The sequence below is a fragment of the Lissotriton helveticus genome, chromosome 1_1, assembly GCF_964261635.1.
Source record: "Lissotriton helveticus chromosome 1_1, aLisHel1.1, whole genome shotgun sequence".
Lineage (NCBI taxonomy): Eukaryota > Metazoa > Chordata > Amphibia > Caudata > Salamandridae > Lissotriton > Lissotriton helveticus.
The window spans coordinates 63966997-63992010 of NC_136057.1; the positions used below are offsets into that span (position 1 = coordinate 63966997).

At 44.9% G+C, this 25014-nt stretch overlaps 1 protein-coding gene across 1 annotated transcript in view; it reads left to right on the top strand.

The window, feature by feature from the left end:
• Positions 1-10835, top strand: part of LOC144767514 (uncharacterized) — an 87268-nt gene extending 76433 nt beyond the window's left edge. The window contains exon 3 of the mRNA XM_078650937.1: positions 8867-10835. Coding sequence (XP_078507063.1) covers positions 8867-10050 — 1184 coding nt within the window. The 3' untranslated portion in view covers positions 10051-10835. The remainder of the gene's footprint in view (positions 1-8866) is intronic.
• Positions 10836-25014: the final 14179 nt, after the last annotated feature.

The window sequence follows — 25014 nt, forward strand, 5'->3', positions numbered from 1 at the left end:
TATCTATCGCCCTTACTTTATCTATCTATCGCACTCACTCTATCTATCGCATCACCACAGTATCACTCGGCACCACCACAGCATCACGCAGGGGCACCACAACATCACTATGCGCTACCACAGCATCACTGAACACCACAGAATCACTCGCCGCCACCACAACATCACTCCGCGCCACCACAGCATCAGTCTGTGCAACCATTCAACAACAACTGGTTCAAATATGTTCTCTCAATGTTTCAAGCTTTATTACAAATGTCACAAAAAGATGTTAATATTTCACTTCTGTTCTTGGATTATCATCACAATAAAATACACTGAACATAATCTTCATAAAAGTTATTTACAAAAGTTTAAGCTATTGTCATTATAAATTACAATAACTTTAATTTAAGTATTAATTATTTAAAAAAAAGAAAAGAAGGCATTGTTATTTGTGATATCAATACATCTAAGTCACGTAAATACAACACATATTACATTACAAATGCTATAGGTGTCACATTTGCGAAAGTTAAACGTATTGGCATTGTAAATGACAAAGGTATTAATTTTGTTATTTTCAAAACAAACACATAAATACAAAATTTGTCATTTACAATACCAATAGCTCAAACTTTCCTAATGCGAGACCTATTGCATTGCAAATGCTTGTTACTTATACATGGCATCATTGAACGCTCCAGTGGTCCGACACCATGGCTTTCTCCCATTGTAACAGTACCTAAAAGAGAAAGTGAAGGACCTGTGCGCATAAGTGTTGACATGCGTCAGGCCAACCAGGCAACTGAGCGACAGAAACCTCACAGTCCGCACATTGCTGATATAATAACTCAATTGAATGGCGCAGAGTTCTTCTCTCGACTCAACCTAAATAAAGGATCTCACCAATTGGAACTCAAAGAAAAATCCAGACACGTTGCAACCTTTTCTACACATATTGGTTTGTTTTGCTAAAAGCGATTGAGTTTTGGTATATCCTCTGCTGCAGAATTTTCCAAGACGTCATTTGACTTATCTTATAGCCTTTAGTAAATGCATTTAACTGTAGTGATATATTGGTATTGTGGGGCTGCACAGAAGAGCATTACAAAACTCTCATGCAGGTATGTCGTTTGCTGAATGATGCAGCCTTAACTCTGAATGCTGACAAATGTGAATTCCACAAGAAAAACTTGAAATTCTACAGCCATGTCTTTTGTGATGGGGGTATGAAACCTGATCCATCTAGAGTACAAGCATTGTCTACTGCAAATCCCCCACAAGGCATTACTATCTTATGATTATTTATTGGAACGGTCAATTACTGTTCTAGATACATACATACAAACCTTGCTGCAGTGTCTGAACAAGGGAGGTGTGTCGGGTGGCGCTCTGGGATGGCTGAAATCCTTCCTGACAGGACGGAGCTTCCAGGTCCAGCGGGGCTCCTTTCAATCTATTGAGATCGCGCTAGAACAGGGGGTGCCTCAGGGCTCTGCCCTGAGTCCCACCCTGTTCAACCTGTACATGGCCCCTCTGGCTGAGGTGGTGCAGGCATTTGGAGTGGAGTTAGTATCTTATGCTGACGACACTCAGCTGCTGATATCCCTATCCCAGTCTCCCTCGGTTGAGGCCGCCAACTTTAGGGCATGCATGCAGGAGCTGGCCTCCTGGATGAGTAAGAACTGCCTAAAGTTAAATGGAGGCAAAACCGAGGTGCTGGTGGTGGGGAGCAACACTTTTAGCTGGACGGATGCCTGGTGGCCGCCTTGCCTGGGCCCCACCCCTATCCCCTGTAAGGAGGCAAAGAACCTGGGGATCTGGGTGGATTCTGCCCTTTCCTATGAGGGCCAGATAAGGCAGCTGGTAGGGAAATGCTTTGGTGTGTTAAAGACATTAAACAAAATACTGGACCTGCTCCCTCTAGAGGCTAGGCAGACGATGACTCAGGCGCTCATTACGTCCTGTTTAGATTACAGGAACGTTTTATACTTGGGAGCGTCGGAAAAGATCTTAGGCCACCTGCAAGTCTTACAAAACGCGGCAGCAAGGCTAGTGTTGAGACTACCTAGAAGAGTGCCTTCTAAGCCCACGCTGACGGCTCTACATTGGCTCCCTGTTAAGAAGCGAATTCTATTTAAATCCCTTCTTATATGCCATCGTATCATTTGTTATAAGGCTCCCTCCTATTTAGGAGATTTGGTTTCCAGATATGTACCAGGTAGCGCCCTGAGATCGGTGGGGTCAGGACAGCTGGCTGTCCCCAGGTTTCATAAAGCCAGGATGGACGGACGCTCCTTCAGGGTCCTGGCGGCTCAATACTGGAACAATCTCCCGCTTTTTCTCAGGCTGGAGCCCTCGGAGTTCAGATTTAGGAGCCGACTAAAAACACACCTGTTTACTATGTAATGCCAAGCAGAAATCGGGGGCTTTCCTCATTCTATGGGTAGGCCGATGCTCTCCACAGCGCGGGGACACGCCGGGATGGCGTTACCAGGCGCTCTACAAGCTTCTTTATTATTATACAATACTTTGCTATGGTCATTGCACCAGAACTAACCAAAAAGTATATGTCTTTTCATTGGTCACATGAGTGTGAGAAGAATGAATGAATGCATTTAATTTGATATGGCGCGTAGCTACCCTGAGGCCTCCTAGTGTTTACGGACCGAGCGGCAGAGGAACAGCAATGTTAGAGCGATGCCTTGAAGAGAGGGGTTTTCAGGAGCTTGCGGAAGGCCAACAGAGCGTCCAAAAAATCAAGCAAGCCTTTGAGAGTGCCATTGAAATGCCCGACTTTGATCCCAAACTCCATACAGAGGTTGTAGTTGATGATAGCCCTTCAAGGTTAGACGCAATCCTTGCACAGCACAAGGGACCGCCAAATTCCCCGCGACATATCATGGTACATGCCCGTAAGAGCCAGTCACAAACTGAATGTGCTTACTCGCACCCTGAGAAAGAAAGTGTGGCACTGGTTTGGGCTTGTGAATAATTTCCATGTGTTTGTGTATGGAAAGCCCGTCACATTAGTGGCTGATCCCCAAGCATTGTTGATGGTATTTGGCAATCCCACAGCAAAAATGCCTCCTCGAATTGAGCATTGGGGATTGAGGTCACAAGAATTACAACTAAACGATTCTTCATCGTCCAGGGAAAGATCAGAAACTGGCTGATTATGCCCTGGTACCCCATCTAAGACAGTGGAGGATTACATCAAATTTATTGTGAAATCGAGGACACCAACTGCCATGTCTTTAGAGCAAATTGTCACTGCCACAAGCCAAGGTAGTGGCATGTCAAGATTGAAAGTTGTGGAACCAGTATTCTAGACCTCGCACTAATGACAGCGAGTATATGAAGTTCAGAAATGTAAGAGATAAACTTTCAGTAACGCAGGAAGGCCTCATTCTGCAAGGTACATGGATTGTTATTCACCAAAGTCTCTGACAACAAGTAGTCGAATTTGACCAAGAAGGAGATCGAGGAATAGTTGCCACTAAGAGATCTCTCCGTGATCGAGTCTGGTTTCTGTATCTTGACAAAAGGGTCAAAAAAGAATTGAAGACTTGTCACATATGCAACTGTCTTTCATCTCAAGTTTGTCAGCAACCTTTGATTATGTCAGAATTGCCACATCATGCTTGGGAGAGAATTGCTATTGATTTTTTTTATGGCCCTCTGGATAATGGACATTATCTTCTAGTTATTGTTGATCAATACTCCCATTTTCCATTGGTAGAAGACCTTTCATCCACTACACATGAGCAGGGTTATTCAAAAACTAGATGGCATCTTTGTGTCATGACTTGTACCTGCAATCTTAAAATCTGACAATGACCCGCCTTTTAATAGTCAAGAATTCAAAAATGTTTTAAAACACCTCAATAAAAAGCATCAAAAAAGCACTCCCCTTTGACCCCAGGCCTCATGAGTACTCTAAAGAAAGTTGTTCAGCATTCTGCATTGGGGAAGCTCGACCTCGAAGGTGTTTTGAACACTATTCTTTGAGGTTAGCATTTGACCCCCTCACTCACCACAGTGGAAACCCCTGCAACTATCATGTTTGGAAGAGTCATGACAACCAAGCTTTCCCAATGGAAGAGGCTGGGTGTGACCGGGGATACATCTGCACGCTGATAGGCTTCTTTGGTTGGGAGAGAGGTGATTCACACTTTCATTTGAATAGGTTGTGTCCTGCCATCCCTCAAAGGGCTGATTGACCCCCTACTGATCGTCTGGAGCCAGGAATGGGCTGCAAGGGATTGTTGAACACTTCTGAGGGTTCATTTGAAGTAACCTGTTCATCAAAGACATTTTTGAGTATATGTACTGGAGTTCTGATCCCATGTTTTTAGATGTTATGTTATGTTATGTTATGTTATGTTATGTTATGTTAGACATTTACTAAAGCGTGCAGCTGCCCCAGCAAAGGGGCGCCCCGGCGCTATCAGATTTACATACACCAAAGAGAAAGAAAAAAAAAAACACCCAGCACAGCGCTGACAAACCCAAACCTATAGTCTATACTGATGCAAACAGGAAGGTTTTAATAGCTTTTCGAAATGCCAGCAAGTTCTCCATACCGCGGATAGATAACGGTAGAGAATTCCATAGCTTGGCAGCCAGATGGCGAAATGAACGCCCTCCAGCCCTGCTACGTTTGAACCGCGGGACAGTCACCAGTTGCTGACCCAAGGAGCGCAACTGGCGGTGAGGGACATACGGGATCAAAAAGTCACACAGAAGCGCTGGGCTACTCGTCTTTAAGATCCTGAAAGATAGGCAGAGGGCTTTAAACTGGATCCGTTTATAAATCGGAAGCCAGTGCAGCCCTTGAATTGTAGCCCCAGCTGGGCAATGGCGAGGGAGACCTACCAAGATCCTGGCTGCCGAATTCTGAGCTCGTTGTAGTCGCCGTATCTCTGCTTTATTGGCCCCCAAAAGCAGAGAGCTGGCATAACCTAAGCGAGTCAGAACGGTAGCTTGTACGATGAGCTGACTTACTCCTGAGTCAAAAAATTTCAAGAGGGGTTTAAGAGCTCTTAGTAGTCCTATACAGGTGGCCGCAACTCTCTTAGTATGGGTCTGAAAACTAAGCGTAGCATCCATCCAGACTCCAAGGTTCTTTACCTCTGCCTTAGGCCTGGGCATAGGACCAAGGGGCGCCGGCCACCAGTGTTCATTTCATAGAGCAGCCTTCTTACCCACCAGCAGAACTTCAGTTTTGCTAGCGTTCAGTTGTAAATAGTTTTCTGTCATCCATTGAGCCACTGCTGTCATCCCTTCTCTGAATCTGGTAGCCGCTACTGATGATCCCTCAGCTAAGGTGATAACAAGCTGGGTGTCATCCGCGTAGGACACCATCGTCAGGTCCCAACCTTCCGCAACAGCAGCCTAAGGCTGTACATAAAGGTTGAACAGTGACGGGCTCAATGCTGAGCCCTGTGGTACCCCCTGGCCGATAGAGTGGGATTGAGAAAGGAACGGTGGGGCCGACACACGGAAGGATCTCTCCATAAGGAAGGACCTGAACCATTCCAAGGCCGTACCGATGACCCCTGCTGCCTCCAAACGATGGAGTAGGATGCGGTGTGAATCCGTGTCAAAGGCAGCGCTCAGGTCTAACAGTATCAGCGCTGCACTTTGACCGGCATCCAAAACATTCCGAAGGTGTTCCGTGGTGGCTAGCAGGGCCGATTCCGTGCTATGTCCCGGACGAAAACCGTTCTGTGACCGGTCAAGAATGTTATGGGTACTCAAGAATTGTGACAAGGTGTTATTAACGTGGGCTTCAGCTATCTTGGACGCCCAAGGAAGCAGAGAAATTGGTCTGAAATTCTCAGGTTTTGAAGCGTCTAGCATAGGCTTCTTAATAATAGGGGACACATAGGCCTCTTTCCAAGCAGCTGGAACTATAGCAATGGAAAAGAACCGATTCAATATTTGACATAGCGGCTGCCGAAGCATTGACAATGACTCTATAAAATGGGGCGGCCTGATTGGATCAGACGGGGAGCCCGATTTAATTCTACCCCCCAGTCTGGTGAGTTCCATCTCCGAAATCTCTGGTATAACTGATAACGTAGGACGGATCTCCTCCCTAACAGAAGTGCGGATGGTATCTGGGACTCCTTGTGGAAAGGATTGGTAGATCTTTTGCACTTTCTCCACAAAGAAAGTTGCAAGTTCCTCACAGTGTTGTGTAGATGTAACACTCAAACGGGCCGCTCTAATGCTCCTTAGCTCATTAAAGATTTTAAATATACATTTAGTTGGATTGGGGCTCAACTTGATCTCCTTCGCATAAAAAGCCGCACGTACAGCACAAATTGCTTTATGTTAAAGCTTGACTTTTGACAAATAGATAATTTTCTCTCCATCTAGGTATTCCCTTCTCCAAACCCGTTCCGCTTTCTTGCAAGCTTTCCTTAGGGTTCTCAAAGACTCATTGTACCAAGGGCTCGATTTGGACATACGCCCCTTGGTCCATTTTGCAGGGATAAGGGAATCTAAGGCCTTTAGTATCCAATCGCAAAACTCTGTATACGCCACCTCAGGATGAGTCATAACTCCTGGAGGATTAGGCAAAAGGTAAGCATGAAACTCTTCTAATCTTAGTTTGTGCCATGGGCGTTTCAGGACCCTGTTATCAGTGTCCAGTCTATAAGCGTCTGGGATAGATAACCCTATTTTATCAGGAAATGGTCAGTCCATCCCATGGGTTTAGGGACAGCTATGTTCAAGGCTGAGATGTTAGAGAATATTGGATCTAGTGTATGACCAGCTATGTGTGTGGCATCAGACACTCGTTGCTCCATCTGCAGCGCCCCTAGATCCGCTAATAAAGTACCAATAGCACTGTCCTGTGGCATATCAAAATGGAGGTTAAGATCCCCCAGAATCGTAAAGTTGGCTGAACCCCCTACTAATTCACACGTCACATCCAAAAATGCCTCTATGAACTTGGCAGCCGGTCCTGGTGGGCGGTAAATATACAATCCAGAGAAAGTGAAATGCGCGTTAATGTCCACCCTAAAACGGGCGCATTCACAATCTCTGATATTCTCCTTAATAAAAGAGCAGGGGTACTGCGATTTATATATTATCGCAATGCCACCTCCCCTAGAGTCCCGGTTTATAGTAGTGATCGAATATCCCGCAGGGAGGTAAGGTTAGGCATGGCTATCATGTCATCCTTAAGCCAGGTTTCGCATATAAAAAGAATATCCGGGAGCTCCTCAGAGATAAAATCATGGATTTCCATGTGATGTTAGACCAGCGACCTCACGTTAAGTTGATATATTTTGAGCTGAACTAGGTGGGTTCTATTCCCTGCTACACTAGCAAACTCAGGGGTAGGTGTGCAAAAATTGCAGATAGAACATTTCAGATCTGTACCCCCCATATGTGACGTGAGCTTACTGCACTCCCCAGTACCTGGATTTAAAGATATAAGAGTATCTCTCCCGTAGCAACAAAGGTCGCCCGACTTTGGCCCAGCGGGTTTGGCGAGAGGCGACGCCCAGGCGCGGACGGGCGCAGACGGGCTTGCCTTTGGACTTGTAACCAGACACTGTTGGCTTTACAAACTGCTCATTGCCATGAGGACTGCTGTGCTGCCAGGAGCAACCATCATTTCAACTAACTGCCTTTTTGTGTTGACCTACTGCTGCTGGGCTGCAGGAGGGACTACCAATTTGCAACCTAACTGTATGTGCTGTCTGCCACCTCCTTTTGCGCCCCGAAGTGCTCTCCAATGGTTTGTGAACAGCGTTGTTCTGTAACATGCGGCGGCCAGCATTCTGAGGCTCATTCCAGCCAGCCTTGCCCTCTGGTTTTTAAGCGTATACTACATGAGGCTTCCAACGTCTTGTCCCACTCCTGAGACATGACAACATTGTTAGCAAGTTACAGGTGCCCTGAGGACAGTGACCCTGCACCCACAAAGGTACTGTGAGGCGGGTTGGGTCCAGAAGAAGGGTAAAGCCGCCCTGCTCTCCTTCACGGGTGGCTTAGTTTCCCTTGGGCAAAGAGACGCGGTTCAAGCGGCCCCGGCAGATTCCAAATTCGCAAGAGCGTGAGGGGCATTTCTTGTTCAGCATTGTCTCTGCCCTGGAGATGACCTCAAGAATGGCGCAGGGCCGTCCAAAGAGGAGAACTGGTGTAAGACTCAAGCTCAATTACTGTTCAGCGTTTAGTAGGTGCTCCTGCGCCGTACGTTTGGTTTCTAAATGCAATCACTTCAACCACGTTCACTACAGTTACCGTATGAAGTGTAATAGGAGCACAGGTTCGCTGTGACCTGTTTTCATAGTAATTTGTGTTTTTCTCTGTCAAACATGCATTATTTGCACTAACTGTGATTTAAGTCATTTTGGTCTCGTTTGATGTACAATATAGAATCTATTTTTACATAATCCTGCGTGGATTCCCTTTTGTGGTTTACTCACTGTGTTGCTGCGCGAGTGTGTTGCACAAATGCTCTGCACATTGCCTCTTTAAACTAGCCTGACTGCTCTGCGCCAAGCTACCAGATGGTGAGCGCAGATTATCTCAGGTGTGTATCTGGCTTACCCTGACTAGAGTGGTGGATACTGCCTGGCTTAGGTGCCTACCCTGGCCAACCAGAAACTCCATGTCCAACAGTGGTTCTTGTGAATCACTTGATTTCCCAGCATGCTCCTGTTGGAGAACCAGGTCACCACACTTTGTGGAGGAGGACTAGCCACCATTTGTGTCTCAAAGGGAAGTGTGACTCTTTTTCCTAGAACATACACTTTTTCCCCTGAATTGTAACTGTTCACTTCTCCATATTATAACAATGCAGCTTTTTCAATAATATTTTCTTCATGTAATTTTCAATGTTTTTTCTATTTTGCAGCACAACAATCACATCTAGAAAGTATGAATGGGAAAGAAAGCCATAAAGGTTCCGGAGGAAAGATGAATTTTACTCAAAATATCTACTTAAAAAAACAGCGCAGAATGCACATGAGGGAGAGAAGCTTTGCTTGTAATGTGTGTGACAAAGGATTTATCAATGAGACACTTCTTGTGAGGCACAAAAAAGGACACAGCAGCCTCAGGGCATATCCCTGCGAAACGTGTAAAAAGTGTTTCACTCAAAAGGCAACTTTTTTACAGCATCAAAGAACACACACTGGAGAGAGGCCTTATCACTGCACAGAGTGTTCCAAGCGCTTTGCTAATAAGAAAGGCCTTGTACGGCATCAAAGCGTACACACAGGAGAGAGGACTCATCAAAGCGTACACACAGGAGAGAGGCCTCATCAAAGCGTACACACAGGAGAGAGGCCTCATCAAAGCGTACACACAGGAAAGAGGCCTCATCAAAGTTTACACACAGGAGAGAGGCCTCATCAAAGCGTACACACTGGAGAGAGGCCTCATCAAAGCGTACACACAGAAGAGAGGCCTCATCAAAGCGTACACACAGGAGAGAGGCCTCATCAAAGTGTACACACAGGAGAGAGGCCTCATCAAAGCTTACACACAGGAGAGAGGCCTCATCAAAGCGTACACACAGGAGAGAGGCCTTATCACTGTACTGTATGTGCAAAGAGCTTCACTCAAAAGCAAATTCTCCATGAGCATCAACGCATACACACAGGAGAAAAGCCTTTTCACTGCACCATGTGTGAGAAGAGCTTCAATCAAAAGCCAAATCTACGAACGCACCAACTAATACACACCGGAGAGAGACCTTATCACTGCACTGTGTGTTCAAAGCGCTTTGCTCATAAGAAAATCCTTGTACAGCATCAAAGTGTACACACCGGAGAGAGACCTTATCGCTGCACCATGTGTGAGAAGAGCTTCAATCAAAAGTCAAATCTACACACGCACCAACTAATACACACCGGAGAGAGACCTTATCATTGCACTGTGTGTTCAAAGCGCTTTTCTCAAAAGGTAGGCCTCGTACGGCATCAAATTGTACACACACGAGAGACACTTCATCATTGCACTGTGTGTTCAAAGCGCTTTTCTCGTAAGGCGACCCTTGTTCTGCATCAAAGTGTACACACAGGAGAGAGGCCTTAATAATGCTCTCTGTGTTCCAAGCGCTTTGCTGATAAGGGATCCCTTGTACGGCATCAAATCGTACACACAGGAAAGAAGCTTTAGCACTGCACTGAGTGTTCCCAGCGCTTTGCTTATAAGGAAACACACATAGGAGAAAAGCCTTTTCGCTGCACTGTGTGCGAGAAGAGCTTCAATCAAAAGCGGCATCTACTACAGCACGAACTAATACACACCGGAGAGAGACCTTATCACTGCACAGAGTGTTCCAAAACATTTTCTCAGAAGGCACACCTTGTACTGCATCAAAGAACACACACAGGAGAAAAACCTTTTCGCTGCACTGTGTGCGAGAAGAGCTTCAATCAAAACGCAAATCTACAAACGCAACAACTAATCTAATTTCTTTATAAATGTGCTGAGCGTTTCTCACTGCTAGTTGATTCTATTGTACCAACGGAATATAGGATTCATTTACCACCTCTCTCATGCATTACATGAGGGCACAGCCTCAACGCTCTCACACCGCCTTACAAAACACACACTAAACTACTACTTACACGTCACCACAACTTTGAGCTCACAGCGAGGGCTCTCAGCACTGCCCCCTATTCGCAGATGCCAAAGTCCTAAGAAATCGAAGCCCGATGCCCCTCTGCAGCGCAGAGGTACTCGCCTCTCGGAACGGACTTGCTTCCATCTTCAGCCCAGGTGCTGCTCGCTCTTTGTGGTGTGTGATTAACGTTGGAGCTGCAGAAAAAAATGTGGGCTCTTTTCCCTTCCCATCATACCTTTTATCACATATGTTTAAGAGTTAGTAGTTGAACTGTGTTTATTGCAGATGTATGTAGACATCATTTCCTAAATAAATCCTGCTGTATCTTGCATTGCAATGGGTTCGAGTCAGCATTCTTTGCATTTAAGATCCCCTCCTACAGGGCGCACATTTATTTTTGTGTCGCTCTGTAAGCTCTACAGCACTCAGGCTTCGGTAGTGAAGAGTGCTGCCGCAACCAACTGCAAAGCAGCTAACCCACCAAGCAGCCCCGTAGCTATGAGTGCCGCCAGCTATAACTTGATTTACCTCTTGTAAGGAGTAAGTACTGTGTCCAGACAGATTTTTAATTTCTTTTTTTCATCCCAGCCCTTTTTTGCTTTCCTCATTCAAAGAATGCAAAATACAACATGACGTAGGGCAGGATGTACTAGCATCAGGACATCACAGAATACCCTTTTTCCTAATTGTGATTCTCTCTGAGTCGCAATTTAGAAATTGGAAATCCTAATGTATGAAACTCTTTTGAGTTTCATTAGCGATTGCTAGCGAGTGACAAATAGACCTACCTTGTGCATATTAGTGTGGTAGGTCGCAATTTGAGACCCATTAGGAATCACAGCCATCACAGAGATGGCAGCCTGCTGAGGTCAGCAGACCACAATGTCTATGATTGGTTTTAAATAAAGCAGTCTGTTTATTTTTTTTTAAATACAGTCCGTTTTCCTTAAAGGATAATGGGATGCATTTAAAAAGAAAAAAAATAAGCTTTTTCGTTTAATTTTTTAAGAGTAGGCAGTGGGGTCCGAGGGACAGCCGCCTGCTCTTAAAAATATTTGTTTTCCATTCTTTAAAGGTCCCGTACCTATTTGCAAATGGGTTACCACCTCCTGCAGGGAGTCAGTAAAACTTGACCTTAATTCAGTCGCAAAACTTTCATACAGCCCATTCAGATTCAGTAATTGGAAGAAATGCCATAAATACGCCCCTTTTAAATACCAAATCGCAAACACTAATTGCAAGTAGGTAGCGTTTTACTGAATCACAATTTGTATTTGGTACATTTATGAAAGCATTTTTGCGGTTCGACGTTTCCGACTGCAAAAATGCTTTGTACAAGGGGCCCCTAATGATTTACTCCCCCAGCAGGAGAACTAGCCAATAGGGCACTAAACTAATGGTGCCGCGCCAGCTTTGCACGAGTGCAGCAACAGTGGTGGCATGAGCACCGGCACTTTAGGTTATAAAAAAACCTAAATAATCACAACAAGCATTCATTTATTTGTGCCCCTCATGATTGAAGATATCTCTTTCAGCCTTAGGCTTGGAGATAATATTTTGTTTGAAGTCCATGTTCGTGTTTTCCCAGCGGACGGCAGATGCTACTGCTGTTCTTGGTCCATTCATCACACACTCCTGCTGGTGCTTGCTGACTCAGAATCAGAATCAGAAAGTACTTTATTCGGTTAAAATCATTAACCATGAAAGTAACAACATGAAAAATACACTATATACAAATCTAGCTTAAAACACACAGTATCATTATATATCATTTACAGTAATAGTTTTCCGTAATTTCAAAACATATTTAAAATAGCTTAAAAGTACCACAACAGTAAAAACTGTATCCATTCTCTGACATTCTAGGAAAGCTAAACGACATCTGTTTAAATTCATGTCTTTAAGAAAGGGGATTAAGACTTTTCGGCGAGGCATAGTATAAAATTTACAAAAGAATAAAATGTGAATATCGGATTGGGACGAGGAATCATCACAGGGGCAGGTTGGTAAATTTCGCGACCATAAGTTCATTTTTGGGAAGGACAGGAGTCTAAAAACAAGATTCAATCTGAAGCGGGTTAAAAGAAATCAATCATAATTTGACATCAACAGGGTCAAATAGGGCTGTACTTTTACACCAGTCAATATTAAATTATGCGAGGCAACTGTCTTTTTACTGGCTTCTGCTCTTCTTCTTTTATCCTCGAGGTAATCCAAACTCAGTTTTTTCAAAAATCTTCTGGGTACAGTTCCCATAGAGGATGGGTCCTCATAATATTCGCAGTGTCCAATATCCAACATAAATTGCTTAATATATGCTAGCCATTTGACAGTGCCCGTATTTTCCATATTCAATATATCCTGTATCACAGCCCGATTAACTACACATTCATTAGTAGTCCATACTCTGTGCCACAAGAGAATGGGCTGTATTCTAATTAAGTCTGATACGTGGGGTTGACCCAGCTCCATATGACAAATATAAGTTGGAACACTCTGCGGTACAGCTAAAACATCCCGCAGGAATTTGTTTTCAACAGTTTGTAATGGGTCAATATTAGAAAAGCCCCAAAGTCCCGCACCATAGAGGGCTACGGATGTACATGTGGCGTTGTATATGGTCAAGATTTCTTTTATTGGTTTATTTCCCAACTTTTTCAAAAAAGTCTTAAGGGCCATTATAGTTTTTTGGAACAAAAGAGTTCTAGCCTTTATAGCACTTAATCATCCCTGAAATGAAATGAAATAAAATACCCAAATAGGGGAAAAAAGACATATTTTCCAAGGGAACGTTGTTTAAAAACATACTTTTCAACTTTTTTCCAGATTTTGTACCACAGTTCATGGAGTATGTTTTACCACAGTTAATTTTCAGATCTAAGCTCAACATGAACTTTTCGAAGGATAATGACAATTTCTGTAAGGCCAAGGGGGTACGAGCCATTAGGACGGCATCGTCCGCGTACATGAGCGCAGGGATCAACCTCTTCCCCACCCTAGGCACATCCCTGCACTCCTGTAGGAGACGATGTTCAAGTCCATTAATGTAAAGAAGAAATAGGAAGGGGGCCAGAACACACCCCTGGCGTACTCCGCGTCCCACCCCAAATCTTCTAGTACATTCTCCCCCACGGCCATATCGAACTGAGGCTGTGGCTCCTGAGTATAAGTCTCTCAGAAAGCGAATTATGGCGTCATCGACGCCTAGCCCTTTCAAAATATCCCACAATTTAGTGTGTGATACACAATCAAATGCCGAAGACAAATCAACGAACATAAGATATAACCGTTCACCTTTAACCCTTATATATTTTTGTTGGATAATCATTAAGTTTAAACATTGTTCAACGGTACCCATACCTTTCTGGAAACCGTACTGTAGGTCGCTCATTATTTCATTTTCCTCCGCCCAATTCTGGAGTCTTGCCAAGATTATTCTACCGAGAATTTTTACAGATGAATCAAGAAGGGAGATTGGCCTATAACAAGCACAATTTTGTCTCTCACCCTTCTTATAAATCGGCACAATTATCGAGGTAAACCAGGATGAATGCAAGCCATTAGCAAGAGCGGCATTAAAAAGCTGTACCAACATGGGACCCCAAATCTCTATATTTGCTTTATATAAATCTGCAGGAATCCCGTCAGGGCCGGCAGCCTTGCCACCCTTCATTGCCTTCAACCCGATTAAAACTTCCTCCAGGAATATCACCAACTTTTCCTCACCCATTGCACCGTTCACAGATTTAAAAACATTTGTAGTGTAAGGAGCATCCTGCGAGCTATATAAAGTTGAAAAGTGTTCCACCCATTCTTCTTCGGTAATCGCTGTCTCTATACGAGCCTTATGACTGTCAAAGAGGAAGGGAGTGTTAACTGCCCTCCAAAAAGCAGATGCATCCTTTGACTGTGCAGCCTCGCAGAGTGCTTCAAGGGCCTCCTTTTTTATGGCATTTTTCCTATTTTTCAGGGCCTTGTTATAGGTTTTCCTTAACCCTCTTATTGCGAAGTGATCCCGGGGAGACCTGTGGATAGCATGTTTCAGATCACTTAGTGCCCTGGTACAAGCGGTATCAAACCAGCTTTTAGTACGCCTAGTATTATTTTTTAACTCCACCCACAGACTTTTCTTAATTTCGATAGCTATTCTATCAAAATGCTCTAAAATCTGATTAGAGTGAGACGTCTCCCCTAGGCAAATAGAGAAGCTATCTGAACAGGTATTTAACAGCTTTGCAAGAAACATTTCTGGCATGACCTTGCCCCATTTTAGTGTATACCCATTTTGCCTTCCCAGACTCACATCAGAGGCGATATATGGAATAAGAGTGTGTTCAAGATGTCCATAAAAAGGGTTCTCAACCTCTAATGATAGGGGCAAATGATCACTTGTGGGGTTACTCCAAAATCTCTAAGCTATTGATCCTATAGCTATAACTATTTGATACAAGAATAAAATCAATAGTGGACATGGCTCCTCTGCCAATAAATGTAGGTTGAAAAGGAGTAGGGTTCTGAGCTATTTCATTTGCAAAACCCAAATCATACATAAATACTAGTTCATTAAGTAGATCCCCGATCAAGGAATGATCAAAATGTGTTAGATTTATATCTTATTCTAACATTAGGCCACAAATCCCCTTTTTTTCCCTTTGTACAGAGTGGACAATTAAAATCTCCCCCCCATAAAATTACCATTTCCTTATTTGATTTATCTATTTCATGTTGTATATTTTCCCTAAGTATTCTTAAGGGATTCAGTATCTCGTCTTTCGGGATATTATTGTAGAAATTTATCAGGATTACAATAATTCCCTTTATGCTTAGGGTTATTAGTTGATAATAACTAGAATTAGACTTAAAACGTACTTTCTCATATTTAAGCTTATTAGAAAGAAGTGTTATTAGGCCTCCCTTCGCACGTCCATGTTGACCCCCCCTCAGCTGAAGTGAAGAAGGTTCTATACCCACTTAAATACACCGGTTCCGTGGTCCAAGTTTCTTGAAGGACCACGACATCCCGCTCATTTAGGATTATCTCCCAGGATGGGTTATTTATCTTATTCTTTAAACCTGCTACATTCCAGGATAGGAATGTACAGGAATTCCCTTTTTTGTTACTTACTTCCACTTCTACCGTGGAGGTATCACAGTCTATCTCCTTACATTGAGGGCTAACTCTTCCACTGTTATCCCCAACCTCTACCTTCTGAGTAATGACAATGTTAGAAGGAGGCTCTTCAACATCACCGTAATTTATATTTAGGGTCGATTCTGAAGATAGGGTTGTTTGACATCCCTCCCCTAAGGTGAACTTTATGCGGTTCTTTTTAAGAACAGCCGCTTCTCCTAAACTCTGAGTGTTTGTCCGATCGGCTATCTTTTTTTGTCAATCGACATAATCAAGGTCCGAAAAGACATCAAATCTATTATAGGTTGGTAGATTATAGGCTGGAAGGGAAAAATCTCTATTCTCCCAAAGAAGGTTATTATTCCTATAATCTAATCATGGGGTTGTTGGAAAAATTGCCTCTGATTGAAACCAAACTGTCTCCGAGTTTGGGATAATTAAATCATACCATATCCACGTTGATTTGAGGAAGACCAATCTACAGGATGCCTTACTCTATCCCTATCTCCAGGGTTTTGCCCTGGACAATAAGGATAAAAGTAACTAAGATAGTGGGTAGTGATAGAGTCGCTGCTTCTTGACTCATACCAATCTCCTATATGCCGGACCGCTCTGTGGTCTTTAAAATTTACAATGATAACATCCCCTTTCTTGTCTTTGGGTCTAGAACCCACCCAAACTGATCGCCTCGCAGTCAGGATTTCTCCATTAATATGCGCTGGCAAGGGTCTATTATTATGTAGCCAGTGTGTCACTTTGTTTCTTAATGCACGGTGATCTTCCCTAGCGTTCGTGAGTAACTCGGGGACACCCGCCATGACTATTGTGTAAGGTGCAGCTTCAGGCGGTAGGTCAACAGTTCTCTGTTGATGCCATTTTTTGTTATGAGAATTTGCTATACCATTCTCCTTAGTGGCCTTAGGTTGGAGTATCTGTGGCCTTTCTTCTACCATCATTTTTTCCCCGCCTTGGCCGCCTACTGTACTCACAGATTTAATGTCAGGCTTCTTTTTTAACGAAGATATAGACGGAACGTTTTTTGGTATTGGCCCAGTCAATTTTATCCCATCTTGAGCAATTTTTGTAGGGGGGACTGGGCAAGGTGGGGCTGGTTTGGGAGCAGTCGTCATTGGAATGGATGAACCACTAGATTTCATGAGATTCATCTCCTGTACCAGGTCAGCTAGTAGTAACATATTTTTCCCTACTTTTTTATCTAGCTGATCTAATCTGGTATTACACAAATTAATTTTTTCTAACAGGGGCTGAATTAACGCTTTTAACAGACTTTCTAATTTTACTAGTGAACCAGTCTCACCCAAAGAACAAGGGTGAGTTATCGTTTGAGGTAAAATTGGAAGGGATGGTAAGGTAGCTGCATCAGTCACTACTGGAGTCAAACTCCTCTTCTGTAGTTTAGCTTCCCTAGTCTTCATGGGACAACCCCCTCTTTTTTTAGTAATATTAGTAGTAGTTTTCAGCGGTGACATCTGGGTTGTATTTGTAAGTGATGCCGGAGAAAATCTGGGTGAGTTTGATAGCCCTTCATCAACATAGGTACTACATAGACTCATGTGGGGTGGTTTCAAACTAGCAGGGGTTGTTTGGATGGAGATCTCAGTGGTAGAATAATCTGATACTTTGTCTTTATCCCCCCTGTCTCCTAAGTTGGATGACCTATTTTCTTCCACACTGCTATGTATATGAGGTACCGATGGGGCTGACCCTATATAGCCCGCACAAGTACTTTTAGATATCATATTAAGCGCTTGTGTGCTTTTTTTTAGCTATTTGTACTTTGTGAGTTTGCTTCCCCCTTCTCTTTCGTGTTTTTGCCTTTTTGAATATTCTTACTGGTGATGCATGTTTTTGTTTTTCCACGATATCTAGGTGATCGGCAAGTTTAACAGCATGGACCTGTGCTAACGCAGTGACTACTTTTTCACAGGAAATAGGAGGTTTTTTAGGCGAAGATATGTCAATTAGGAGCGCCTCCTCCTGGGTCAGAGAAAGATTCCCCTGGCCTAGAGAGGCACGTCTATTAGAGTTAATCTGGGTAATTTTCTGAATTAAGTAATTATCCATAGGCCCTTTATCTAATTTCTCCTTAGACATTTTACTGGCTTAAAATCGTACAGATTCCGAAAAAATATTACAAATAGTTACAATGAATAATAATAACAAAACAAAACAACAGAGCTACAGCACTCAGCACCCAAATCCTTGTCCTAAATATGTATACCAGTAGTTTTCATAGAATGTACCTGGCTATAAAATGTCCCAAGTCCCAAGGGCAGCAGCATCTAGTGCCCAGTCCAGTCTCCTCAGGCACAAGGCAGAGCCAGCCCTCTGTTCTTATGATCCAGGCGGGAGGGGGCGGGAAGAGGACCAGCTGCGGCGCATCTCAGAACTCAGCGCCCGCTGGTCCTCGCAGTCCCGAGAAGGTGTTGGCGTCCCTCGACGGCTCCTCTCCAAGGTCAGGGAGTCCGGAAGGTAATTACCTCGAGCAGCCTCCCGCGAAGCGGGGGCCGCGAGGAGTGGGCAGGCAGGCAGCAAAGAATCCAAATGGGCACAAAAACTAGCGTTGTCAACAGCACAAGGCAGAGCCAGCCCTCTGTTCTTATGATCCAGGCGGGAGGGGGCGGGAAGAGGACCAGCTGCGGCGAGTCTCAGAACGCAGCGCCCGCTGGTCCTCGCAGTCCCGAGAAGGTGTTGGCGTCCCTCGACGGCTCCTCTCCAAGGTCAGGGAGTCCGGAAGGTAATTACCTCGAGCAGCCTCCCGCGAAGCGGGGGCCGCGAGGAGTGGGCAGGCAGGCAGCAAAGAATCCAAATGGGCACAAAAACTAGCGTTGTCAACAGCACAAGGCAGAGCCAGCCCTCTGTTCTTATGATCCAGGCGGGAGGGGGCGGGAAGAGGACCAGCTGCGGCGAGTCTCAGAACGCAGCGCCCGCTGGTCCTCGCAGTCCCGAGAAGGTGTTGGCGTCCCTCGACGGCTCCTCTCCAAGGTCAGGGAGTCCGGAAGGTAATTACCTCGAGCGGCTCCCGCGAAGCGGGGGCCGCGTGAGAGTGGGCAGGCAGGCAGCAAAGAATCCAAATGGGCACAAAAACTAGCGTTGTAAACAGCCTCTGACTCTTTATCCTTCTGTGCACTTTACCATTGGTGCAGCAGGTGCAGTGGCATGGGGCCCAGGGCTATGAGGGGCCCGTTGACCCTGTAAATTACCACATATTAGCAGCCCAACAACAGTCAAATTGGTGATTTCCTTTGCTTGCACCTGAGCTCATGGCATCCTGAACTTTCCACAAACATGCATAGACCCGAGCTGGGCATCACTGCTAGCGCTGATGGAGGGCTGTACGCTTTGGAAGGAGAGTCGATCTCACAGGACCATGCTCAGATAAAATGATCATTACTACGAGTGACTGCGGTGCCGACGCCTGAGCGGCAGGAACCCTTCATCTACCTCTGCTTGGTTCATGCGGGGCTTCATTCTGCCTAAAATAAGGTTCCCATATGTTTCATTTAACAACACAGTTTGCTTCCTAAATGCAGCGGCAAAGTTAGATTTTAGTGGGATGAACAGCACATAGGATTATACCTGCAAGCGTTTTGGAAATATAAACAGACACACACATGCATCAATCATTTTAAGAATATCCACAACTTATGTCCATTATACTCCACTCCAGGGGTTGTATAGCATTCCGCATCATAGGGAGGGGACGCCTTCATAAAAGAAGGGTCGAGGACGTGTTGCATCTTAAAAGGCTTCAAGTCTGTGCTCTGCATGCTGCAGATGTCCGCAGTGGATGCCTTAACCATCTGCGCTACCTTACATGCTTCTAAGACACAGGAACAATGCTGTATGTGTGTCTATTGTAACTGAGGATCAACAAACGTTTTGGTTTAGAGCCGCGGTTCCCAAACTGTGCGCCGTGGCGCCCCGGTGCCCCGTAACGAGGAGCCAGGGGCGCCGCGACCACAATAGGGAAAAGTGAAGCAGCCTCCGCCAAAACACGTCGCACCTGCAAAAACCGGGGACATGGTTTGTCCCAAGGACGCACTGCTGCCATTGCCACCATATGTGCGTACTTATATGCGTACGTGCTTTTTACAGGCGTCGGAGGTAGTCTCCATTACTAGTATATGATTGCCATATATAGCTCTGGCCTTTGCAGGGGAAGTTACTTGTGCCGTCTTCTGTGCCCGCCGTCCTCTGCAGCCCGCCGTCTTCTGTGCCCGCCATTCTCTACAGCTTGCAGTCTTCCCACTTAAGGTAAGTTAAAAGGGCAGTTGATGTTCATTTGTAATATGCTTCGTTTTGACAAAAAACATCCATACTTTTTGCTCTTGCGGCCCCAAGTATGTAATTTAGAGATGGAGGGCATCTTGCACAGTGCCCGGTGTTAGCATTTGTGTGTGTTTGGTTCAGTATTGTCATTTGTCTGTGCGTCTTTGCTGTGGTGAATGTGATGAGGTCACTTGATTCATGTTGCCTATTTTATCATGCTTCATGGTATTTTGCTAGGATAATAAAACGCATATGCTGATTTGTAAAGCGTCCCTTCACACAATCACTGGCACAAAGTCTTTCTAAATTCGTGTCTCAGTGTCATTTCAAATGAGCAAATTTGTAATCTTTTCTTCAATCCTGAACCTTGTGCCTCTCGATACCAGCTGTGCTCCCTCACGTCCTGTGCAGTATGAGGATGCTGTCCGTTTAATTACGTTCCTTGAAATTCAGTCCATAACAACCTAATAAATGCCATCAACAGAGGCTGTTTCCTTACAGAAAGTGTAAGGGACAATGTCTAGAAGTCAACCCAGATGCTTCTGTGTGCCAATATTACAACTGACAATAGGTATGGCTAATAACTCTATTGACAAGTAAACGTCTTTTACCGTTTTTATGTACTCATGCCTGGCATTCAGGCCGCAAGTCAGATAAGGGCCAATAACCTGCCCACAAGTAAAAAGTCAGTGGGGTGCCACAGCCATCTGCCAATTAGGTCAAGGGAGCCACAGGTCCAAAAAGTTTGGGAACCACTGGTTTAGAGGATCGCCTAAACCTTTTTCTTTAGTAACACAAGCACTTTCTTTCTGTGGCACTTTGCATTTCATGTTCACTGTGCTGCGGCTCACCATTACCAGTCCAACAAATACAAAATGCAATTGAGAATTGGTTGCAGGTTGCAGGTTTCAGGCTCCACTCATCCTCCACCGTTCCACAAGCAAGTAGTTTGGATCTTCCATTTATTTAAGGCAATTCCTGAAATATCAGAAATAGCTGTATAGTCCAGAAAAATGTTTCACACTCTCAGGGGATTCCTTTCTTTTCTTGTCCAACTCCTCTCTGCTGTTTTTTTTTTTTATTCTTTTTTTATTAACATTTTAAAGATCACACATGCACATTTGAACACCTCGTAGTCCCACTGCACAACATAGTTCTTGTATGATACTGAAAGTAGTACAAAGCATTCAGTGGAAAGTGGCGCTCTTCAGTATACCTTTCTGCTGCTGACAGTCATTCGATAGACCTCTCCCCACACATCTGCCCCAGAGGACCTGTTGTCCGTACATTCTTCAACTGCATACATTTGTTCGTCCTTTGCAGGGGTCTGGTGTTGCCGCAGCCCCATTCCATAGCCCACCATGCTGCACCCTGCAATCCTCTTTTAGTATCCTGTGTCCAGCATCGCCCCGCTGCGTGCCCTTCCTCCTCGGCATTTTCGCCTTTGTCCACTAAGTATGCCTTATAAACGGCCCAGTAGTCCCTAGGGTGGTTCTGCACAGACTGAAGCTCATTAGAAGTGTCCAACTACTCATTACAGTATGCCATGTCCGAGTGCCGATCCCCCAATTTTGGAGCTGGGACCCTTGCCCAGCGCATCGCTACTCTGTGCTTAGCTAAAAGTAGTCCAATAGCTACTAGCTCTCTGACCGATTTTTCTAGGTCCTTATCGTATCCCAATAAAGCATTGGTTCCATCTGTATAGTGAGGCTGTTCTAGCCGTCAATGCCTGGAAAACTCCCTACCAGAATTGAAGTATCGCCGGAGAGTACCAAGCAGCATGTATAAACCCTTCTTCCTGCTCACTGCATCGCAGGCAGTTTGCAGATTCCCGTAGGCCATATCGGTACAATCTTTCCAGCGTATAATACACACGGTTTATGTACTTAAAGTGTATCAACTGGTGTCCCCATTTACAGATCCCTCCTTCATTCTAGCACAGCAGAACTGCCATACCTTATCTTCTATGGGCCGACCCAAGTCTCTCGGCTAGTCCGATCTTGCTTCAATCGCACTGGGTCTGCGCCTGCCTGTGTGTAAGCATAGAGCACTCTTACTAACTTGTCTGGGGCTTCTTCTGTTTCAGGGCAGAACGTGCCGGCATATCTGGTGGCTCTTGCAAGTCTTGTCCTAATAGTTCTCTCAATTCATGGCAGTGATATCGAGTCAGAGCTGATGGCGGGTGATTTGCTCAGGGATATTCCTCCAATTCCCAACCTTTACTTTGTGAAAAAGATCTCCCATCTTTGTTACCCCTTGCGTTTACAGGGCAGGTCTCATATTTGTTACCAGTACTAACGAGAGCCAGGTGTACCGCTCTAGTTTAACATGCGGGAATACAAGCGTGTGCCCCTTGTTTATCTCACAAGCTCCACCGTGCATGTGATGTAGTGTTCAGTAGATCAAAGACTCCAATTTGGCGGGTTGGAGCCACAAAGGTTACTGTGGGAGTGTGGGGGCGTGTGCATCGTCTCTCTCCAAGCACTGATTAGGCAGATCGTGTGGGCCGTGAATCCAGTAGTAGGTGAAGGCACTTTGCACCACTTTATAGTACAATTCTAGGTCTGGCGCATTAAGACCCCCATGTCATAAGGTAGAGTGAGGACCTCCCACCGAACCTTTGGCTGCTTTCCCGCCCATGCTAATTTTGTCAGAAAACTGCATAATGTGGCAAAAATTGCTTTAGGCAGGAGAATAGGTATGTTCAGAAACAGAAACCTAGGGAGGACTACCATTTCCATAAGAGCTATGCGCCCAATGAGAGAGAGTGGTCATTGGACCCAGCGGTTCACATCTTCTCCTAACATTTGTATTGCCTTACCGTAGTTCTCAAGTATGACTATTGCTGGATCTGTATGAATCTGTATTCCCAAATATCATACTGCTTCTGTCGTCTATCGCAAGGGGAATTCCAATACTGGTGGCGTTGTGGATGGGGTAAATGGAAAAATGATGGACTTATCCCAGTTAACCTTTAGCCCTGAAAGACCCCCAAATCGTACCACTTCTCTTAACATAAGCGTAAGATTCTCCCCTGGTTCCCGAACATACAGCAACATGTTGTCAGCGTATGCTGATATGACTAGTCTGTAGCTCGGGGATCGCGGCCCTCTGTGACCATGATATTCTCGGAGTGCGTACGTCAGGAGCTCCACTATGAGAGCGTATAGCAGGGGCGATAGGGGGCGGCCCTAACGATTGCCTCTTGTAATCGAACTTTGGGATGTGGTTATTGCACCAATACGAATACGTGCCACCAGATTGTTGTGCAGGGTCCTAACCAATTGTTGAAATACTCCTCCCACTCCAATTCGTCTCAAGTTTGTTCTCATGAAACGGTGTGTCTCCTGTATGACATGTATTAGATTGAAATCCAATAAAAAGATGTGCTCTCATGAATACCCACTCGAGTCAAACGCCTTTTCAGCATCCAAAAAGACTGCGGCCGCTTCTGTTTTGGGATCCAGGAGCTGTAGTGCATCCAGCAGCGTCCTAAGATTAGTATGCAGACTCCGACCCGGGACAAATCCTGACTGCTCTGGCCCCACCACCCCTGGTAAAATATCAATGCCAGCCTATTGGCAAGTACCGTAGCGTATATTTTCACGTCACCATTTAATAATGATAAAGGCCCACAGGAGAAGCACACATTTACCAGGTTTAGGTATTCCAAATATGAGGGCCTCGCGCATCAAAGGTGGCATTATTCCGGTCTGTACCATTTATTCATAGAGTGTGACTAAGTGTGGTATCAGTATATCTTGATATGCTTTATAAAAAGCCACAGTTATGCCATCCATCCCCGACACTTTCCCTGATTGCATACCCTCCAGTGCTGCACGGATCTCCTCCGAGTCCAGATGCTCTCACATCATTTTAATGTGCTCCAAATAGTCATTTATGGCTGCTTCATCCGGGGTTATTCAAGACCTATATAACTCAGCATAGTATTTGCGAAATCTCTCGGCTATATGGTGCTGCTCAGGTAGAGGTTTGTCACCTTCATCTAACTCTTACAACAGAGTCTCTACCTCTCTCCTAGGGTGCACCAATGCTCCTAGCACGGTCCCTGGGTGTTCCCCTTCTCCGTATGCTCTGGCTACCGCATACTGTCCCATATGCTGAAACTTCAGGGCTGCTATTTCATTGTACTCTTCTAGACTGACCTGGATGTACCTTAACATTTGTTTATCTCCCAACCATTGATGTTTCGTTTCTAGCTCTGATATTTCTTTTTCTAGGAGTGTTCACCTACTCCGGAGGGATTTCAGTACCCCTGAGTGCTTTGATATAACCATTCCCCCGATATAGACTTTGAATGTTTCCCAGACCGTAGCAAATATATTCACTGAGCCTACATTGCCTGAGAAAAACTCACTTATTAGCTGGCTCAATTCCACTTTAAAGGCGGAGTCTAGGAGAGAGTACGGTGGGAATCGCCAAGTAAAGGCAGAGGTCTGGCATTGTCAGAGCTCCATGGTCAATATCACTGGCGAGTGATCCGAATATGTACGGGGGGAGGTTCACGTTGGGTAACCCTAGGCACTAGGCTCTTAAAGATTAACCAATAATCTATCCCAGTGGGTATGCCATGTACGGTGGAATAGTGCATATACCCGCCCCCGTATTTGAGCAATGTCTCCATATATCCACCATTCCCAAACAGTCCATTATATCTGTGAAGGCTTTTGCAGCCGCTGCTTGTCTGCGGGCCGGGTCCATTGATCTATCCTTAGCAGAGTCCAGGAAGCAATTAAAGTCGCTCCTCCAAATCTGAGGCAAGCCATCGTCCTGGTGCAGGTAGGTAGGTCATCATAGTTAGGACCGTAGAGTCCAACCAACAGGACTACTACATCTTCCTTATAACAACGGTCCACCACAAATCTACCGATTGGGTCAATGTGTACATTTTTTATCCTCACACCTGCCTGTTTGTCATCCCAGATAAGGATCCCTCTAGGATGTGAGGTAAATACTGATGCAACAAATTGATATGTTGTCGTTT